This window comes from Bos indicus x Bos taurus, chromosome 28 (genome assembly GCF_003369695.1).
Source record: "Bos indicus x Bos taurus breed Angus x Brahman F1 hybrid chromosome 28, Bos_hybrid_MaternalHap_v2.0, whole genome shotgun sequence".
NCBI lineage: Eukaryota > Metazoa > Chordata > Mammalia > Artiodactyla > Bovidae > Bos > Bos indicus x Bos taurus.
The window spans coordinates 7987663-8001692 of NC_040103.1; the positions used below are offsets into that span (position 1 = coordinate 7987663).

General features: G+C 33.9%; 1 protein-coding gene across 7 annotated transcripts in view; it reads right to left on the reverse strand.

Annotated features, from left to right (window-relative positions):
• ARID4B (AT-rich interaction domain 4B) overlaps positions 1-14030 on the reverse strand; it is a 138574-nt gene that overhangs the window by 33370 nt on the left and 91174 nt on the right. For 3 of the 7 annotated variants that reach the window (XM_027531028.1, XM_027531027.1, XM_027531033.1), the window contains exons 13-17: positions 12510-12604; positions 11428-11525; positions 10021-10264; positions 9540-9715; positions 4621-4890 (exon numbers count right to left, since the gene is read on the reverse strand). In XM_027531028.1, coding sequence (XP_027386829.1) covers positions 4621-4890; positions 9540-9715; positions 10021-10264; positions 11428-11525; positions 12510-12604 — 883 coding nt within the window. The remainder of the gene's footprint in view (positions 1-4620; positions 4891-9539; positions 9716-10020; positions 10265-11427; positions 11526-12509; positions 12605-14030) is intronic. The other 4 variants (XM_027531030.1, XM_027531029.1, XM_027531031.1 and 1 more) reach the window with 3 other exon arrangements.

The window sequence follows — 14030 nt, forward strand, 5'->3', positions numbered from 1 at the left end:
TGTAACTATGTACAGTGATGGATGTGATCATTACACTTGCTGCAGTGATAACTGAGTAATACATACAAATATCAAATTGTTATTATTGTACACCTGAATATAATATTACATGTTAATGATACCAATAAAAATTACAGTAATAATTAAAGATTATGCCATTAAAAATAAAACAGTCTGAGAAAGTAGAAAGAGCATGGGGGAGGACATACAGTGCCCACTTGAGGTTCACAGTCATAAATTTAAAACAAGACCAGTCACTGTGGTTGTTGATCAAGTGCACAGGTGCAGCAAGGAGGAGGAGGAGTGTTAGATTTAATCGGATTCTTGCGGTTCTGTCAAGCAGGTGTTGCAAAGCAACATAAGAGCAACAGAAGAATACAGGGGTATAAAAAAAAATTATAAGAAATGATTGAAGAATGTAAGCAACATAAGGAGAGGTTGAGGGCATTAGAGGGTTGTAAATCCTGGTGGGGTACTTCCCTCACCTGGACAAATTCCTCGATACGGAATATTTCTTTGTACCTTTAGTGCAAAGCACAATATTAGCTCATAGATGTTGAACTTATGTTTGCCAAATAAAGAACATGTTTGATAAACAACGGGTGCATGCTCACAAAAATGTGATTAAATCAATTGGTTTGAGAAAGCTTTTTACTCCACCTATTCCCTCCAAGGAAGGGCCAATTTGCTTAGAAAAATATGGTATTTTTAAAATGAAACACATTTTCATTTCAAATAATATATTCAAGAATAATTTATCATATTTTCAGTTTTCTGTGACATAATATGGACTAGAACTAACTTGTTATTTGAGTTACAGTTGAAATTTACAGTGTCTCTTATTTTTAGTTGGGGTATTCTTTAATGTAGTTGGTAATCATCAACATAAAAAATAAATTCTCTAGTCAAACTCCCAAATCCATGGTTATAGAAAGTCAAGGTAGAAATGGAGAAAAATCAATCAGCACCAGTACATGATAGAATATTGATGTATTTTAAATCCCATGCCAAGCAGTCTAGATAGTTCTAACACACAAGGTTGTAAATATTACTGAACAAGGCTATTTGCTACTGAACAAAGATAAATCCAACACACTCAAAGTTATGGCCAATGAATTCCAAACTGTAACTTTATTTTCAAACATCAATCCTATGTTTTATGGCACGACCTAGAAACCTGAGAGTGAAAAGGATCAATTAGCTAATAATACTAAAAATACCTATAAAATATAAACATCACTGAGAAATTAAATATAACAGAGAGCCTACTATTACAATTACTGAAGTATGACTTTAAGTTTTTTAACGTATGGAGATATATTGTTTAAAAGACAAAAAGAACACTACAATACAAAAAAGTGATCTTATCTTTCTTTTATGTATTTTCCTATTGAATGCGATTTTTGGATGTTTTTAAAATTCTGTAAACAAGCATATGGTGAAATAGTAAACACTAGCACTGGACAACAGCCTTACATATGATCATCACAGCTGAAAAATTCTGTAGCTATGTTTTACCATTTTGGGCTTCCCAGGTGGCGCTAGTGGTAAAGAACCTTGCTGCCAACGCAGGAGACTTGTAAGAGACTCAGGTTGGATCCCTGGGTCAGGAAGATCCCCTGGAAGAGGGAATGACAAGCCACTACAGTATTCCTGCCTGGAGAATCCCACGGACAGAGAACCTGGCGGGCTATAGTCAGTCTGTGGGGTCACAAAGAGTCACACAACTCAAGTAACTTAGCACTGAAGCACAATGTGGTTAAGGATCAGAATTCTGGCTATTTCTCATAAATCTGATGTGAGCACTTTAAAATGTCCTTTTTCTCACTGTAGTAGTTAAAAACAAATTGGCCCAAACACTATCTTATGTTTAAAAAAAACACACGACATTTTCAGTTATGAAATAGGGGTATAAATGAAAATTAACATAAAGGTTTATATAGAACTTCATAAAAAAGAAAAATGTAGAAATCCTAAGAAAACAGTATTTTTCTAACTAAGATAGATATTATTTTTCTTAAGAAAAATCTGCTTTCTGGAAAATGTTTCCTATCAAACAAAACTCAAACAGTTCCATACAAAATTTCCTAAATTGCTACTGTAATGAATGACTGCCAGTGAAAATAAAACTATTTTCATGAAACTTCATGCATAAATCTTCACTTCTAATTGCACAACTCAAGTTTAAATTCAGAAATCAAGCTGGAGCTCTCCCAAGTAACAGGAAGACAGTTGTAGAGCTGATGAGGATTTGTTGAGGTCCTCATCAGATTAGCTTCAGATGTAAAGGAGCAGCAAAACTCACAATTTCTTATTCATCAATAAGACAGACTCTTTGGGTATTTATTATTCCAGAGAGAAATGGAAATACTAGAACAGTGACTATATAAAAATAACTGCTTAATCTACTGAAATACAATTGTTTTCTCTGTGATGCTAGAAGTCTTTAGAGATCCACTCTACAGGTCTTCATCAAGATGATAAGTTTTCTTCTTATGAAAGTTCGTACCGTACAAATGCATCAGTTGTCAGGAGTAGATGACATCCTTCTTATTAATTCAAGTTTGTCTTGTTGAACTAGGCCTCATTTTTCTTTTCTATGTTATTAAAAACTTGAATGCCTCAATTTAAAATCTTCCCTTACTCTACCCAACCCTCCGTCTACTTCAAAGCACAAGCACCAAACATTCTTTCTATCCTCTAAAATACAAGTGCTCCTACGATAGGATTACTCTTTCCTTTATTCAATCTTTTCTTAACAAAACAAAGTTGTAACTTAACTGCAGAATAATTTCATGAATGTTTCAATTTTTATCTATGCCTCTTCTATTTGATGAGATAATTAACAGAAAATAATCAAGTCTGTGTTACAGTTGAACTTGGAGAATGCTTTAATTCTACCCACTGGTCACAGAATTAAAGCATTTTATAAAGACTTCTAGGAAAACTGCCTTATTATATAACCTAACAGAAAAACTAGAAGGAAAGAACTGGAAACAAGCAAAAAAACATAAAAGATGATGTATCTCAGATTATCTATCTTGTTGGCCTTACATAGTAGTTATTAATTTTTACTGATGCAATTTTTCCTTCCTAATTTTAAACTAACATATTTAACATTTACATCCTGGGTCAAAGTAGAACTACCTCTACATCTATATTTAATAAAATCAAAATGATTAAATATTACAGACAGCAAAATATTCTGATAGCAGCTCTGTAATCTCAAGTATCTTCCTTTGAACATGATACTAATAGCCCTTCAGGTGAGGAAAGTCACACACCACAGAGACAGCACAAGAACCAACAGCCAAAAGGATAAATTACACAGGACATTAAAAAGTGGTATCTGGAGAAACTTATGTTTCATCAGAACAATACTGACAGGCATTTTTAAAATCCAAAACTTTGTTAATCTTTCTGGTTAGAAGCAATAAAGGAAAAAAGTCCCAAACAAAACTCCTATACATTTCCTTATGACTTGAGTGCTGTTTTCTTCCAAGCTTCAGAATGGAACAGAATTGCACTATTCTCAAATTAGGAAAGGTAATCAGATTAGACATGCTTCCAAAGCTTCCTACTGCTGCAAAAAGACAACACAAATTGTACTTTTAGGAAACAGAGAGTGTATTTTTTTTTTTAAGAAACAGACACTCTGGAGATGATGTTTTCTTAATCACATTCCAAACCAAAGAATACAATGTAAACATAAATCACGAGAACTGTTTTCCTCCTTGAAAATACTAGGCACACCATGACACCACCGTTGAAAACTTCTATGGCAACCTTTTCAAAAGCTACAACTCTTATCATAGGCTACTGCAAATATAGTATCAGACATTCCAAAATAAATAAGGTTTTTCTTAAAGATATCTAGATGCTCAGATTCCAAAACTAGCTTGCCCACTTTGGATAAAATTCAGATATTACCAAAGAAAACTTGTATAAGAAGAAAACTCAGTCCTGCTTTTCAGTTCCCTAGGTAAGTAGAGTTGGACCATGCGCCCTATTTCAGTCAAGCAGACTTGCTCATATTTCAATCATTGTTTCAAACATAAAAATTAATTTCTGAGGCTTCTGAACAAGATGAACAAGATGTAATGCAAGAGCTGCTAATCAAGATATAAGGCCTTCCTGAAATAGCTAAAGCTTCCTGAGAAATCGCAGCTTTAAAATCCTGCCTACTAAAGGAAAGAAATGTGATGATTTAGGAAGAAAACAAAGAAGAGGTTACCATGGAAAGGTAGATGAGAATGCAAGAGCCAGAAGCCTCGTAATTGGCTTGTAGACCTCAAGAAGCTCAAATCCCTTTTAACTTTTAAAGAAAGTTTTCTATCATTTTACCAACAATGTTGCCCCTATTAATCTACATGCATAATATTAAAATCAACTACACAGACTTAAGTTTTCTAGACACTAAGGATATCTTTGAAGTATTGAAAACAGTAAGTAGGAAGTCACTGAGAGAGGTATTTACAAGCCAAAACTCCCATGTTTTTTATATGGTATACTATGACCTCAATTGGAATACTAATAAATCTATAATTCGTTAAATTTTAAAATAGAAAATTACTGTACAAGATTTTTTAGGTAGTAATCACTAGCTAAAACTCAAGTTACCTCACATTCCATCCGCAGTAATGCACCAAGTAAAGGACCTCTCCACCTTCGACATCAGAATCTTTAATACTAGCTTCATACATTTTTTGATTTTTCCCTCGTCCATACCGCACTTGGACTTTCATGCCTGGTGGATAGCACTCAAACTCCTCTTCCTCATTGTTGTCATCATCCTCTTCATCCTCTTCCTCCTCCTCCTCCTCCTCCTCTACTTCTTCATCATCTTCCTCTTCCTCTTTATTCGTTTCATCTCTTGAAAGGTTTAAAAAACTGCAGTTAATAAAAGACACTTCATAAGCTTTTCAGTTCCAAACCACATAAATTGATAAAAATCGTGGCTGTGATTGTTCCGGGAACAGCAGGTTCCAAGCGTATGATATTCTCTGAGTTTCAATTTAATATTAAAAACTAAAACTGTATGAGATGACCATGGATGATTACAGAAAGATATATTCAGAGAAAATGAAAACTGAAAAGTAAGTGTATTAAAAGAAAATGTCCAACAGGCAGAAGAACAGAAGTTGTGCTGAACAGCAAGAAACTAGCTAGTAAGTCGACGCTAACATTTTCCTCATGTTTTATTGTAGAAGTGTTTTATAATTCAGTTAACAAAAACAAAAATCACCGTAACTCATAGCCATTTTCTGACTAAGAAATATTTTTCATTCAAATATTTCCAACCTCCAGATGTTTAAACAAGTTTTTACTAGCCAATGGCTAGTTTTAATAATTAAAATAATTTCAACCAGATTTTCTGAAGTTGTATTAAATGAAATATTATTTCACCTTTTATAGGAAGATCCTACTAAGTTCACATTAAAATCACATCAACTTTTTTCTTTCTATTCTTCTAAACTTCAACACAATTTCTGCTCTCTTTTCTCCATATTTACCAAAAGTCCTCTTCTACCAATTCTCTCAACTTTAAAGTTCTGAAGAAACAGGCATATGAGAGACCAGTTGCAAATATGAAACTGAAAGTCATTTGCATTCTAGAAGCAGCAATGCAACCATTCCGGTCTTCTCAATATCACATACTTTCTAAAACAATCATATTCATTTTATATTGATCACAAATTTGTATTCAATAAATTGGAGGAAAATCTTAAATTATAAATTTTCCATGTACTATATTTTTTAAAAACTTCAATTATTTACTCTGCAGTATGTCTATCCTTATTACAACAGTTAGCTCTCAGAAAGAATCCATCACTTTATAGCTGACAAATGAATAAATGTCATAAAATAAAACCATAAGACAGCTAAGTAACTAACCCTTAAAAGTTAACGGGTATAGTATGTAGATAAAAAAATATTCCTTCACTAATAATTTTAGTTTTATATTCTTATACGCAAACTTTTTTAGCAATAACATACTTTATCATTCCTAATTACACAATTATGTAGGCAACAAAAAATAAATTAGAAATAGTGTCACAAGTAGAACTATAAGGCTTTTTTATTCTCCTACCCCTTTCCTTCTATACAGTGAGGCAGCAGGGATGAAGGGAATCTTAATATACTTATGAAATTAAGTCTGAGTTCACAAAAGTACCAAATGAGTCAATTTTCTCTGAAATGCATCACAAAGTCTACAAAGATTCTTAAGAATTACTCCTATTTTAAAGACTTGTTTATAGTCAAATTGGTACTTAAAAATTAAATGAATCCAGCTGTAATCTGAGATAAAAAATATGAACTCTACTACTGAAAATCTATTAACATTTCTATAATGAAAAAATTGTAAGGCTGAAATATCTAAGAAACTATCAGAAAGGCTGAAATATCTAAGAAACTATCAGATATTAACAACTTTAACTGATTTATATATGTAATAAACATATGTAAAATTAAAACAGTAAGGCTTTTTCTGAAAGAATACTACTTGTTTCATCAGAAGATTATATCGCTGCTCATCAGGGAGAAAAGGAAGCATATTCTGGTAGACACAACAAAGATGGATCATACACCAAAGAGATTTATCATGCATCTCAGAATCACTATACAAAACATAAAAGAGATATAAGATGATTAAAAGTTTAAAATTTTGTTTTAAACGAAAACTCTAAACTGTACATTACATTATTAAGCCAAAACTATATAGGACTGAGGGCTTCCCTGGTGGCTCAAGGGTAAAGAATCTACCTGCCAAGGCAGGAGACACAGATTCAATCACTGGGTTGGGAAGATCCCCTGGAGGAGGAAACGGCAACCCATTCCAGTATTCCTGCCTGGAGAATCCCATGGACAGAGGAGCCTGGTGGGCTACAGTCCATGGGGTCGCAAAGAGTCAGACACGACTGAGCGATTGAGCACACACGCACACGTAGCACTGAACACAGCCGGCAAACGTCAATAACAGCTAGTACAATCCTACTTTAAGTGGTAGCCAGGGCAATCTTTTATGTAATCTGGAAGAAAAACCTAATACTCTATATTAATTTTTAAAAGCAATCAAAAATTAAAAATTAGAATCTCATTTAATGTCAACCTCAGACACAAACCAAATGAGTCACTCAATTAACACACTGAACTACAAAGAGGCAAACAACACAACTACTGGCTATCAGCCGAAGCAAACGTCCTCCCCCTCCTTCTCTTCTCAGTGGCAAAATCAGAGGTAGGTACATCAAACAGAACATAGAATGCCAAGATAGAGAGCCTCTCAAAGTATAAAATGTAGCTAGTATACTAAGCGGATGTATGTATTACACACAAACATAAACACAGAACACACACACATTACATGAGTTACCTTTTACATTTTGGGAAACCAAATGTATTCACGAGGACTTTTTCATCGGAACTCACAAATATCAAATTTCCCAAGTTTGATGTCACATTCCTTACTTACAATGGACCAAAATTAAGAACAAAATAATGACTATAGTTCATTAGTACCTACTACGGTCCAGGCACTGAACCGGACATTTTACATAAATTACTTAATCTTACACACCTGAACTACAAAGGAAGGACACTGAACGTTCTTGTACCAGCTAATTACTCAGAGACAGTTTATATACTAGATAAATATTTATATATTAATTCTTTACAATCACAAAATTTTCTGTTGCACTGATCTAATAAAATCCAGAGATCAGTTTTGGATATTTCTAACCCATAAATCTTCTACAGCAGCCATATCAGGAAAATTTGTTTGTGGTATGATACATTTATAAATCTGCAATAAATAAAAAGCCATAGGAATTTTCCTGGTGGGCAACGCAGGTTCAATCCCTGGTTGGGGAATTGAGACCCCACATGCCCCGGGGCAACTCTGCCTGTGCGCCACAGCTGCTGAGCCCGAGCTCTGGAGCCCATGCACTTCAGCTAGAGAGAAGCCTGGGCGCCACAACGAAGACCTGACGCAGTCAGGAATAAAACTAACGTTTTTAAAAAGTGTATAAAAATGTTAAAAATTTAATAAATAAATACATAAGCCATATAACTGAAGAATCCAAAAAATCTACAAAATATAGTTTATACCATAAAATAAGCTGAAGTACCAACGTGAAAAATTAAGATAATTATTAATCACAAAGAGAAAATATAGGCTTATTACAGGGCTTTCCACACGGTAAATGCTCCAGAAATAGATGCATATTTATAAATCAGATTTTTAGGCAAAAAGCTGAATCCCTACTAAATTTCTTAATAGCTGACGTAGTCTTCAAGTAGCAGCAAGAGTACTTCAAATATACATTTAACACACACAGAAACATAACTAAGTATCATAAACAAACAAACTATATTCATCTAAAGCCAGTTTTGTTTTATTTTTCCATGTTTATTTGCATGCTGTGGTCAAAATTTTAGAAGAACACTAAAATGGCTCAGTCAGGAAACAATATGCCTGCAATGCATATTGCAGGAGACAGGAGTTCGATCCCTGGGTCGGGAAGATCCCCTGGAGGAGGAAATGGCAACCCACTCCAGTATTCCTGCCTGGAGAATCCTATGGACAGAGGAGCCTGGCAGGCTACAGCCATGGGGTCATAAGAGTCAGACACAACTTAGTGACTAAACCACCAACCACCACCAAAATGAGCAAGAGATTTTAAGCAAAAAGATACTAAGTTTCTTAAAAGTAGAAATAATTTCCAGTATCACTAAGGAGTACTTGAAATACACATTTGTACACAGAGAGACATATATATATATTACAAAGTGTAATAAAAACATTTTACTATAGTCATCTAAGCATCGTTTTTTCCTCTTCCTTGCTTGTCTGCATGCTGTGGCCGAATTTTAGAAAATACAAAAATGATCCAAAAAATATATAGTTGTACTTATTTAAAAGAATCAGTAACAATGGGGATGTTTAGCTTTTTTTTAAGCCTCAGAAACAAGATGAAATGCCAAAAATCACCTATAAAATGCAGCGTCCACTGTCAGTGTAGGTATTCTTGATACATTACTAAATAATTCTCAAACTGACCAAACCAAGTAAATGCTACTATCACATAAAATGCAATATAACAATTTTGACTTTTTATAAACTAAGTACTAGCACTTTTCCATTCTTATTTTTTGCTTAAAAAATGATTACAACTCTCAAAATCTATACCCAACATACCATCTACAAAACACTGGAGAAAGACATCTTCCCAAATTTGTATTATATAGTTATGAAGCAGAGGCTAATACAGTAAGAACTGTTTTTCTCTAGCTCAAGATTTCATAAATTTCCATGATGAGAGCAAGAATAATAGATCAGAAATATGATCTTTTTCTACAAATTTGCATTAGTAGGGTCTCTGAAGGAGGCAAATGCTATCTGCATAATAAATACAAATTGAAATCACTCAATTATTTATTTTGTCAATCACATTTAGATTCATAAAAACACACAAAGAGCAAATTACAAGAATTCATTCAGCTATAAAACGCATCTTAACCAAAAACAGATTTCTTACCCAGATTTTGCTTTTTCTTCTTCAGCTTCTACCTTTATGCTGAGGGATTCATCTGCTCCAGTTGTATCATCATCTTTATCTTCCAGATTTTCATTTTCTTCTGTTTTTTTCATGTTAACTTCTTTTTCCTGTTCAGATTGTGTAGGCATAGATTCTAATAAATTCTTTTTACTCCCCTAGAAAAAGATCAGAGGAACTAAACCAACAAAAGTAAAAACTGTCAACCTAATTCCATTATCTAATTACTAGCACAGGAGGTACCAACCAGTACTAACACTGAGAAAGTTATTTTAACATTCTTCTGCCATCCCTAAAATAATGGCAAAAATAGCTAACGGCTATTTCAAACACAAAAATAGCACATAATAAAGAAAATGCATGAACAATAAAATTTGTAAGATAAATTAAATAAGGAATCTTTAGAGAGGATGGAGAAAATGTACCAGAGAAAACAAAGGACTATAAACAGTATCCTATTTACCTGAGAGGGCTGAGTATTCTCCTTTCTTTCAACACCTGCTTCAAGAGGCTTTTCTTCTTTTGGTATTATATTCGCTTCCTCTTCAATCTTTATTTCTTTGATTTCTGGTTCATTTTCTTCCTTAACTTTTATTTCTTTTACATTTTCACACTCCTTACAAGGCTTGTTAACAACTTTCTCTGGCAGTGCCATCTGAAATTCAATATTGGCCGACCTACAGTACTCCTCAAAACCATATAAGTATCTGGAAACATGAAAAGAAGTTACATTTGGGAAAACATTTCGAAATGTTATTGCAGAGTTGTAGTTTTTAAAATATGTGTTCACTTCTTCTAAGTTCTCAGATATTGAGCTACCTTAATATTCTAGCTTATTTTAATTGTTCTTTATAATCTTTTTACTCAAATAGAAACATTTTTCAAAGAAAAAAACTTCATTTAAAAAATGCTAAAAGTGAAAATAAAGTCATAATCTTAAATGTAGTAACTGTAGTAATAGTAGCTAGTAATAGCATCTATTTATATGTCAGGTACTGGACCCCTGAGTATATGTAAAATTTCACTAGCTGATCAGACTAGTCATTACTATGAGACAAATAGTATTATCTCATTTTATAAACAAGAAAATCAAGGTCTGAAAGAACAAATAAGTGGCCCAAGGGTATAAACAACAAATAACTGGCAGAACCAGGATTCGAACCTGGGTTTATGTGACTTTAAAACTTTGGCATTTTAACTTCTACACAATACTTTCCAAATTTGCCTGAGCACAAAAACTTTCTTCACAGATTATCTCACAGATCTAATATTCATGGAACTCAGTCCTGAATATTCACTGGAAGGACTGATGCTGAAGCTGAAACTCCAATACTTTGGCCACCTGATGCAAAGAACTGATTCATGTGAAAAGACCCCAATACTATGGCCACCTGATGCAAAGGACTCGTTCATGGGAAAAGACCCCAATACTTTTGGCCACCTGATGCATACTGATTCATGTGAAAAGACCCCAATACTTTGGCCACCTGATGCAAAGAACTGATTGATGTGAAAAGACCCCGATGCTGGGAAAGATTGAAGGCGGGAGAAGAAGGGAACGACAGAGGAGGAGATGGTTGGATGGCATCATCAACTCAACGGACATGAGTTTGAGTAAACTCCCGGAGTTGGTGATGGACACGGAGGCCTGGCGTGCTGTAACAGTCCATGGGGTCGCAAAGAGTTGGACACGACTGAGCGACTGAACTGAACTGAATATTCATGGGCTACACTCTAGAAAACGCTATTATAGAGTGATTACTCTAGTAAACCTTCCTCAAAATTACTAGCCTCAGTTATATGGTAAATTCCATCCTGCTTTCTAGGTAAAATACTGTTGAACATATCTATATCCAGTGCATGGACTTACTTTTTATAAGCACATTTAACATTGTATCCTGCAGCTGAATTTAAGACAGGGATTCCAAGATCTTGGTAGACTTGTTTCCAAACAGCCCCGCTTTCAATCTAAAAGAGTAAAATGAAAATTCAAAAATCAAAAGGTGGGGAATATGAAAAAATTTTGATAAATACCAAATGTTTATGTTTGTGTGTGGATATATTATGTAGTTCTGTATTGTTTCTAGTCTCAAGGAATGACAAATACCAATTTTGATAAATTCTAAAAAAAATAATCTGGTTTACAGCAATGTTTTTAAGTTAAGCTTTGGTATTCTAACAAATCTCAGAGAATTATAAATGCTGAAATCCTAGGTCATTTGACGTTTTACCTTTTTGGCCATGCCTCAAGGCATGCAGGATTCCAGTTCCCTGACCAGGGATCAACCTTGCTTCCCCTACAGGGGAAGTTCAGAGTCTTAACCATTAGATAGCCAGGGAAGTCCCCGTTCAACGTTTAAATAAACTCTGCTATGGTAAATAAGAAAACACCTACATTCCTGAATCAAAATCTAAATGAAATGACAGATAAAAAAAATTTCAATAAAGTATGATTTCTATAAGCTAATAATAAAGTTGTTTCATTGAATCCTAGTAACACAACGTACCTTTCCTCCCCCCAGAATAGTCTTAACTAGATGAGTACCATACATCATGGCAACTTTAAGATAATTTCCTCAGTTCAACAAAGACTTTCTACATATATGCACACATATATATACAAATAATGTTTTCTATATATGTAAGGCACAATGGTAGAGATCAAGGATATAAAGAATACAAAGATCCCTGCTCTTACCAATCTTACCGTCTAATGGAAGAGAGACACAGAAAGAATTTCCACTAACATGGTTGTATTATGACTCAGATAGCTTATGAAAGTTTGACAAACTTAACAGTAAACTGGAAAGCTCATTTTTAAAAATCTTCAAATTTAAATTTGGTCTGAGGAAGCTAGCTAGCTATTTCTAACTTGTACTCTCCATTTTCTCTTCCTTTTATTCTTAAGTTTTTGTATGAAGAACATGTTTCACTTCTGATTGTAATACTTACATTATCAAATCCTCCAAGTTTGTGTACAAGCCTGAATAACTTAAAGAGATTCAAATTTCGATATCCAAGCACAGGTCGTTTGTTAATAGGTGTGCCTATTAAAAAGAAAACACAGATATATCAGAACCATGCTTCGTATTTATTTAAATTTTGAAAAGATTCAAACATTACCATCAAATATACACAGTGCAATCTGTGTCTATATGAGAGAAACATCCCTGGTTAATCAAAAATATATCTACTTAAATCCGTTTTATTAAAACCTTTTTTCCTATAGCAGATTTTTGAAACTTTATTTATATTTTATTCCACTTTCATTTCCTTGATGAGCAAAAGAATAAACAGTAAATGAAGCAAAATAAAATACCAACAAAAAATTTTAAAACATCAGGGTAACAATGTTTGGTAGAACTGAAAACAGTGTTGAGATAATTGATGGGCAACTGCTTCACAATGGGAATTACTTTTTATTGTCTTTGTATTTTACTAACTTCCTACTATTCTACAAAGTAAGTAATTCTAGAGTAAAGTTATAGTGTTGTTTATTCTAGGATGTAAAAAAGTAGAAGGATACTAAAACTATCAGACTGCTAGAATGTGATTAAGAGAAAATAACAGGATAGAGATACACAACCTATTGCCCTTTCCAAAAAATATATGACGGGGATAATCATACTCTTCATTTTTTTCTAATATTAGATTTTATTCATTTTCTTCACTTTTTAACTTAGCTTATATAAAAAAAGCTTAGGAAATAGCCTGCCTTCTTAGGCCAAGCCTCCATGCACACAAATAAACACATAAATCAAGGACATTTTATACTGAAGAATAAAAAGATAACTACATTGTAGTAGCCACTATAATTTATGAGAGCAAAAACAAGACCAAGCCCGCAGCTACTCATCAACAATACAAAACCGGATTAAAAACACATGAATTCACAGAGCATGGTAGCCCTTCTAAGTATCATTCATTCATTTTGTCTTTTTCTTCAAGTCAAAAGCTTTCAGCCTCTGCCCTCTACCTCGCTAGCATCTTTACAGGAAAGGAGAAACTATACTCATAACAGCAGATAAGAAATAAACAGGGCCACAGTTACTAGATGACCAGGTCATCACTGCAAGTTAAAAGTTAGTGTTAATTACCCATGCTTATATTTCTTGAACCACAAAGGCAGATTCAAAAAGCTAAGACAAGGCTCACCTTGAGACTTGGTCACCTTTCTCTACAGATGGTTTAATTTTGTTCTTAGTTTTATGTAGCTAAGTCATAAGAAGACTTATGGCCCATCTTAGAATGAATGCCGTGTCTGTCTGTGTGTGTCTCTTACTCACATACACAAACACATACATCTTGGGGCTGGCAGTGATTTTAGAGAAGAGGCTTTTCTACAGGCATACATGGAGGCTCAAATAAAAAGACACTATGATTCCCATTCTGTTACTGTTTTCTAATGTAAAGGTTCTTTGGGGTCCTCCAAAGCAGCGGTGGGAAAGACAGGACAAAATACAGTTATTTATG